This window comes from Rhinopithecus bieti, unplaced genomic scaffold (genome assembly GCF_001698545.2).
Source record: "Rhinopithecus bieti isolate Rb0 unplaced genomic scaffold, ASM169854v2 scaffold_9693, whole genome shotgun sequence".
Taxonomy (NCBI): domain Eukaryota; kingdom Metazoa; phylum Chordata; class Mammalia; order Primates; family Cercopithecidae; genus Rhinopithecus; species Rhinopithecus bieti.
Genome location: NW_016806178.1, coordinates 693117 through 700851, shown reverse-complemented (window position 1 = coordinate 700851; position 7735 = coordinate 693117). Strand labels below are relative to the sequence as shown.

Sequence of the window (7735 nt, the reverse complement as noted above, 5' to 3'; positions counted from 1 at the left end):
AAGCTCTTGGCTAATTTTTTTTTTTTTTTTTTTATAGAGGCAGGGTCCCACTATGTTGCCCAGGCTGCTTTCCAACTCCTGGGCTCAAATGATCCTCCAACCTTGGCCTCCCAAAATGCTGAGATTACAGGCCCTGCACTTGGCTAAAGCTGCTATTTTTTAAAAAAGAAAGGAGGAGAAACAAGGGCTGAGTCCCCGTGGTTGGCCCCCACTCGCTTTCTGGCCTCAGCATGGTGGCGTCTCCTTCACTTGATGGAGAAGCGCAGTCGCACCTGGAAGTGTTCACAGCGGGCGTGCTTCATGGTCAGCCCGTAGATGGGAGTCAGGTCGACTTTCACGCCCGGCGGCAGGCTGAACTCCAGTTGCTGTAGCAGGATGGCCAGGAAGAGGAAGACCTCCCACTTGCCCAGGACCTCCCCGATGCACCGGCGCTTGCCCAGGCCAAACAGCATTATCTTCTCACTCAAGGGCTTGTTAATGGTGGTGCCTTCGGCCGTGAGGAACCCCTCCGGCCGGAACTCAGATGGGTCCCCCCACAGCTCCCTGCAAGAGGAACAGAGGAGATAGAACTTCAGGGCTGGGGAGGCCCTGGGAGGAGAGGCCTGGGGGAGGGAGACTTCTGTTGAGGTCACAAGTGTGAGGACATGTTGAAAGCAATGAAGGATAAGTGGGAAGGAACCAATCTGAACTTTGATGCTTATTCTTTTTTCCTTTTTCTTTCTTTCTTTTTTGTTTTTAGACAACCTGTGGCTCCTATAAGCTGGGCTGGAGTACAGTGGTGCCATCTTAGGTCACTGCAGTCTCTGCCTCCCCAGCTCAAGCCATCCTCCCACCTGAGCGTCCTGTGTAGCTAGGACTACAGGCACCACATCCGGCTAATTTTTTTGTGTTTTTTTTTCTTTTTTTTGCAGAGACGGGGTTTCAGGGATCTCAGACTCATGAGCTCAAGCGATCCACCTTCCTTGGGCTCCCAAAGTGCTAGGGTTACAGGCATGAGTCACCACACCTGGCCTGATGCTTATTTCTTTTACAAAGCTCTCTCTAAAATGACCAGCCTTAAAGATAGTGCCTTTTAATATTAATTTACTTTAAATAATACTTTATCTAAAAGGAATTTAAAGAATTAAAACAGGCTGGTTTTGGTGGCTCACATCTGTAACCCTAGTACTTTGGGAGGCTAAGGCAGGAAAATCCCTTGAGCCCAGGAGTTCAAAACCAGCCTGGACAACATATGGAGACCTTGTCTCTATTTAAAAATTAAAGTTAAAAAAGAAAGAAAGAAAGAAAGAAAAACATACGTCTCTTCATCCTACTGAAAATATGCCTCCCGGCCGGGCACGGTGGCTCAAGCCTGTAATCCCAGCACTTTGGGAGGCCGAGATGGGCAGATCACGAGGTCAGAAGATCGAGACCATCTTGGCTAACCCGGTGAAACCCCGTCTCTACTAAAATACAAAAAACTAGCCGGGCGAGGTGGCGGGCGCCTGTAGTCCCAGCTACTGGGGAGGCTGAGGCAGGAGAATGGCGTGAACCCGGGAGGCGGAGCTTGTAGTGAGCTGAGATCTGGCCACTGCACTCCAGCCTGGGCGACAGAGCGAGACTCCTTCTCAAAAAAAGAAAAGAAAATATGCCTCCCAACGGGCCTCAACAGTATGTCCTGGCTTATGTTTATTGTTTTGGAGTAATGATGACTAGCATAAACATTGATAGCGTTTTCACACTCAAGTGTCCCAGTGTGGATGGTAAATTATATGGTCCCCCTACCCATACACCAAAGTGGGGCTTTCCAAAGAGAGGTCTCTGGGCCATTCACATCAGAATCGCCTGAGGCACCCCACCTGACACCACAGTAGAATCCTAGGGGAACCATCAGCTGCAACAAACATCTTGGTTGATTTTTTTTTTTTTTTTTTTTGAGGCAGAGTCTCACTCTGTCACCCAGGCTGGAGTGCAGTGGCTCGATCTCAGCTCACTGCAACCTCTGCCTCCGGAGTTCAAGCGATTCTCCTGCCTCAGACTCTGGAGTAGCTGGGATTATAGGTACACCACCATGTCTGGCTAATCTTTTTCTTTTTTTTTTTTATTTTCAGTAGAGATAGGGTTTCACCATGTTGCCCAGGCTGGTCTCGAACTCCTGACCTCAAGTGATCTGCCTGCCTCGGCCTCCCAAAGTGCTGGGATTACAGGCGTGAGCCACCACGCCTGGCCATCCTGGTTGATTCCTGTGCACTAAAGTTTGTGAAACCTTTGTAAATATTGTCATTTAGAGCAGACTATACAGCAACTGAGGTTCCCTCCTTTCATTATATAAACAGTTCCTAGCGGGGACAAACAGCCTTCCTGACTGCTGAACCTGCACACATTTTTCCATGAGGGGTGTGTACTCACGGGTTGTGGTTGACCTGCCACTGGTTTATGAAGACACAGCATTCCCTGGGGATGTAGAAGCCGTTCAGTGTTGTGTCCCTTGTTGTGCTGAGGAGGGAAGAGGGCACTGTGAGACTCAGGGCTGGAAAGCTGGGGTGTGTGTTGTTCCTACCTCCACCCCATCCTGATAGCCTGCCCACTGCCATCTCCATCCCTACACTGGGAGGAGAGGGGAGGAACAGGGAAGGGGTAGAGTCATCCTCCCTCTTCCTTGCCTCCTGTTCTTTAACTTCAGCAAGTATTTACTAAACTTCTCTTTGTGTCTGGCTGTGCACTTGGCTGTTCTCTGGAGCCAAGAAACAGGCAATTTCAGATAAATGCTTTTCTATTTTCTATTAAAAAAAAAAAAAAAAAGCAGCAGGCAGCCTGGGCCAGCCCTGGGGAGTTTCTAGCCTGGCCGGGGATTCAGGCCTCTTACTCTAGGAATAACTGGAACAACATTTGGGCGGAAGTAAGTGCTCACTAACTCTCTTGACATTGTTAAAATTTCGGGGCATGATCAAGTGCTGATGGCTGAAAGACCTATAAGACATCAGGAGTGGGCCGGGCGCGGTGGCTCAAGCCTGTAATCCCAGCACTTTGGGAGGCCGAGACGGGCGGATCACGAGGTCAGGAGATCAAGACCATCCAGGCTAACACGGTGAAACCCCATCTCTACTGAAAAAAAAAATACAAAAAACTAGCCAGGTGAGGTGGCAGGTGCCTGTAGTCCCAGCTACTGGGGAGGCTGAGGCAGGAGAATGGCGTGAACCCAGGAGGCGGAGCTTGCAGTGAGCTGAGATCCGGCCACTGCACTCCAGCCTGGGCGACAGAGCGAGACTCCGTCTCAAAAAAAGAAAGACATCAGGAGTGAAGCTGTGCCAGCTGGATGAGTCAAAAGGCTTCTGCGGAGAGGAAGCTTGCATCAGCATTGACTTTGAGCAAGGGTAGGATTCTGGTGGTCAGAGAAGAGACTAGAAGGCATTCCAGGCAGAAGGTTCAGCGTTACCAAAATTCGAGGCCAGTAGGGTCATGCTTGTGAGGCTGAGGCCGACCTGGCTGGCACGGAGGGCACTGGGAGGGAGGGAATATGAGCAGAGGGGAATGAGCGCTGAGATCACAAGTGGAACTTTCTCCTGAGAGCTGGGGGTTAGATTATGTTTGGACTGGATGGGGGCAGACTGAGGCTGGGATCTGTGTGGAATGAGGTCGGGAAGGAGATGCTGAGCCAGGGCCAGGGCTGAGAAGCCAGGAAGAGAAAATATGGCAAGGACTTCAGAGGGGGGAGGGCAGAACCGGCAGCCCTCACGGTGAAGGGGACGAAGGAGGAGTGTCGGAAGGTCTCCAGGATGAAGGCCTCCAAGTAGGGCAGCTGGGGTCTGTCAGAAAGCCGGGATCGCCGCCCCCTGCCAATCACAGCATCTGTAGAACACAGAGGGCAAGCAGAATTCATGGGCTGCCCTAACTGCCCCATGAATTGTCCCCTCTTATACCCCATGTCACTCTATATAAGACTGTCTATTCACAAGTCTGCGACCCCACTAACCTCCCACATCTTCTAGGCAAGGGCAGGCACTACTGTGTGCCCAGGGCTTGCACACAGTAGGCACATAACAGGTGTTTGTAGACTGAATGCACAAACTGGGTCTCAAGGCTTCTCCTGGCCATAAGGTTGGGGGCCCCCATGTACCCAGCTCCTTCTGGATCTTCCTCTGTATCTCGGGCCTGGCCACAAGGTACATGAGGCTCCAGGAGATGGCTGTTGCAATTGTGTCAAATCCTGGACTGTGTAGGGTAAGGTGAGGAAGGAAGGAAGACAGAAACAAGGAAACCAGCATTTCCCAATTATCTACTATGTGTGTACCCAGCATTAGCTTTCTCTCGCCTTAGCCCGTGAGTTTCCTGAGGACAGAGGCTGGGTCTTTTCAACATAAACTTGAGATACAGGTTTCAGAATTAGCTGCCAGAATTACAGGGGCCTAGACTTACAGGCCAGAGAACACTTTATTGTTCAGATGGGGAAACTGAAACCTAGGGGAGGAGAAGGACTTTACTGTGTCTCCACTGGGAATTGGTGGCACAGCCCAGGCTCAAACCCTGATCCTAGGCCATGTCTCAGTATGTTGTACCATCTGGTGTAGGGTTGGCGGGTTGTTTGATGGACTGAGGGACTGGGCAAGACTGTGGGTGAACAGCAGGCATTGTTGGATGGAGGGGCAGGGTTCTGACACCTGCTCCGAAGATGTCATTGACAAGGTTGACAATCTTCTCCTGGGGGATGAGGTTGCCGCTGGCTCTAGGCCCCTTCTTGCTGTGCTTGAACAGGGCACCCGTGATGTCCTGGACACTGTTCTGAGGGGGCACACGCTTAGAGGTATCCCTGGCACTTCCAAGGTCAGAGGCTGAACGTTGCTCCACACCCCTCGCCTGTCCCTGGGGGCTACTCCTCCCACTTGGTCTCTAGGCAGGGGCTGTAGCTCGCCGCAGGAGCTGGTAGCAGCCCTGGGTATGATGTAAAGTGTCATTTTATGCCCCATTGGTCCTTCTTTCCAATAACCCCAGGGGTCCAATTTCAAAGGAGGAAAAGGTTAGTGTGAACACAGGGAAGCAACGTGATACCAGAGCTGGGGATTAGCCTCTGTTGAGATTCAGGTTTCTGCAGAATGAAAGCTTTCTCACTCATCAGCCCCCTACATTTCAGGGCTCTGCTAGGGCCCCATTTCCAGGACTTTTTTCTTGGGGGCTTTGAGGAGCCCTGAGAAAGGGGCTTCAAGGATGAGGAAACTGAGGCCCAGAGAAGGGGAAGAGTTGGCTCCAGGTCACACAGCTGGTCTGAGGTATCCAGAGCCTTCCTAGGCCTTGGCAACACAGCAGCTGTCTGAGCATGCTAGAGCTGGGAGGGAGGGGCCATACCCAGGCCCTGCAAGGTGCCCCTCGCCACCTGTACCCCGGGCTCACCTTGTCAAAGTCCTGATAGTGTTCCTGAACTGTTTTCTGCAGGAACCGCTCGAACCTCTGGTTGAAGGCCTTGAACCTCTGCAGGGCAGGGTTGGGCAGATAGCGAAGGATGGGGAAGAAGTCCACTGGGTTCCCGGAGGAGGCACTCTCTACGAACTCATGACTGTTCTTCACGAGGCTGAGCATCTCATCACTGCTCTCGGGGAAGTGCTGTCCAAAGCACATGGCACCAATGACGTTGGCCACTGACACCACCACTTGATTGTAAGGGTCGAAGTGCCCAGGCCCTACCATCAGCTCCTGCAACCTGCTGATCAGGGCCTCAGCCTCCTTGCTCACATGCTCCTCCTGCTACCCGGAGGCTGGGTCAGAGGCGATGGAGAAGGTGTTGAGGGCTTTCTGGGCCAGGTGCCGGCGGGCAGCCCACACCGGTCCAGAGTCTGGGCTGAAGGACATGCTCTGGCCATCAGTGATGAAGGTGAAGCTGTAGAGGTCAGGCCGGCCCTTGAAATTATCGCCCTGCCGCACCAGGGCCTGCCGGATGGTATCCAGGCTGCTCAGCACCAGCACGGGTGTGGAGCCAATGCGGATCTGCAGCATGTCTCCATAGAGCTGGCTCATCTTTGACAGTGCCAGGTGTGGGTTCTTCCCCAGGGTCAGCACATGCCCGAGCAGGGGCCAGCCCCATGGCTCTGGTGGACTTTTCAGGCCTTTGGGGACCCGAGGCCTCGAACCCCTGAGCACCCAGAATACCAGGCAGAAGATGGCAGAGGCCAGGAGAAGCTCTGTGGCCGAGAAGGGAACAGACTGGGACAATGCCATCTGTACCAACTACAGGGAAAAAGGAAGGAGGGACCAGGCTGAGGGTTGAGATGGAGACATTCATTCATTCATTTCCTCAGTCATTTGATAAACACTGATGTGTGTTCTGTGCTTGGCTTCCAGCTGGATCCTAGAAAGACTAAGATTCATCTACCATGTGTCCTGTGCCCCCAGAGCTCACCCTTTGAGCATCACAGAATCTGAGAGCTGGCAAGAAGCCTCAAGATTCCCAGCCTGAACCCTGGCTCTCTCCTCCACCCATCCTCTCAGTTTCTGCTTCTGGGGCTAGAGTAGAGGCAAGTGACCACCCCAAAACGGGGAAGCCAAGGACAGCACCCTTGTCAGCCCTTGGCACAGCATGCATGTGTGGCACAGGACCAAAGGGTCCCTGCCAGTGCTGGCTTTCTGCTGATACCATCTACACACCCAGGGGACCAGGAGCTCCCCCTACCCAGTGACACTGAGGAGGCCAAGGTCCCAGGGCTGATTCAAATAGCCTGTGATGCCCCCTTCCCAGGGCACTCTTTATCAATACCAGGAAGGGCATCTCCTCCAGGGATGAGTCCCCATCCTCTCATAGTCTTGGAGGTTGAGGTTGGGCTGCAGCCAGGGCCAGGGCTGCCCTTGTGCTAAGGGGGAAGCCCTCCCCATCTCTCTCCTTTAAAATGGCTTAGTCCAAACTGCTCATTTAAAATGAGGAAACACAAGTCAAGAGCTGAGTAGCAAAACCTGGAACCCAGGCCCCCTACACCTAGCCCAGGCTCCCCATCTTTCTGTCTCCACTAGCTTCCAAGTTCTATAATTGGGGATCCCAGAGATTAGAAACTGGTCCCAAGAAAGCTACCTGTAGAGGCAGGTGCTTGAGATTAGCAGAGTTGTAGTGGCTGGTCTGGAGCATCTGGCTCTAGGTGGGTGGCCTTTTTATAAACACCACCCGCTATCAGATTGGCCTGGTTGTCCTGGTCACCTAATATCAAAGCTGGATCACTGAACAAAGTTGGAAGGATCAACCCTTGACCTTGGGCCATGATCCCTCAACTCCACCTACTACCCAAGGCCCAGGGTGATTCTTTGGGGATAGGCCAGAAGGGGTGCTGGGTCCCTGGGGATGAAGGTACAGCTTTCTTCAGGGTTCAGGGTAGGGAGCCTATTTCTCTGAAGAGTAGGGTAGGGTCTGGGAGTGTGGGTTAGGCCTTTGGACTGATCTGGGCGTCTTTCCCATGCACACATGAGGAAGAGCTCTGCCAGGGCACTCAGTCTAGGCCAACCAGGCTCACGGCCCCTCTCCAGAAGGATGTTCTTCTGTATATCCTCCAACAACCTGCAAAACCAGACAGTAAATGGGCATGTTCCAGCCACTCCTGATTTTCAGCCCAAGTCCCCAAGTGGAAAAGAAGAGATGATAAGGATTTTGCATACTAAAGAGAGGCCTCCCTCATGCAAAAAGAGACATAACCAAATGCAATATGTGAACCTCGACTGGATGTGGCATTTAACCAAAAAAATTTTTAAAAATTTACAAAAGGCTTTTTGGGGACAATTGGGGACA

General features: G+C 52.4%; 1 protein-coding gene across 1 annotated transcript; it reads right to left on the bottom strand.

The window, feature by feature from the left end:
* Positions 1 to 245: 245 nt before the first annotated feature.
* CYP1A2 (cytochrome P450 family 1 subfamily A member 2) lies at positions 246 to 7076 on the bottom strand. The gene is given in 7 exon segments (XM_017874991.1): positions 246 to 543; positions 2389 to 2475; positions 3681 to 3828; positions 4097 to 4186; positions 4638 to 4758; positions 5365 to 6195; positions 7031 to 7076. Coding segments are annotated over 6 exon segments (1566 nt in total). The 5' UTR covers positions 6187 to 6195; positions 7031 to 7076.
* Positions 7077 to 7735: the final 659 nt, after the last annotated feature.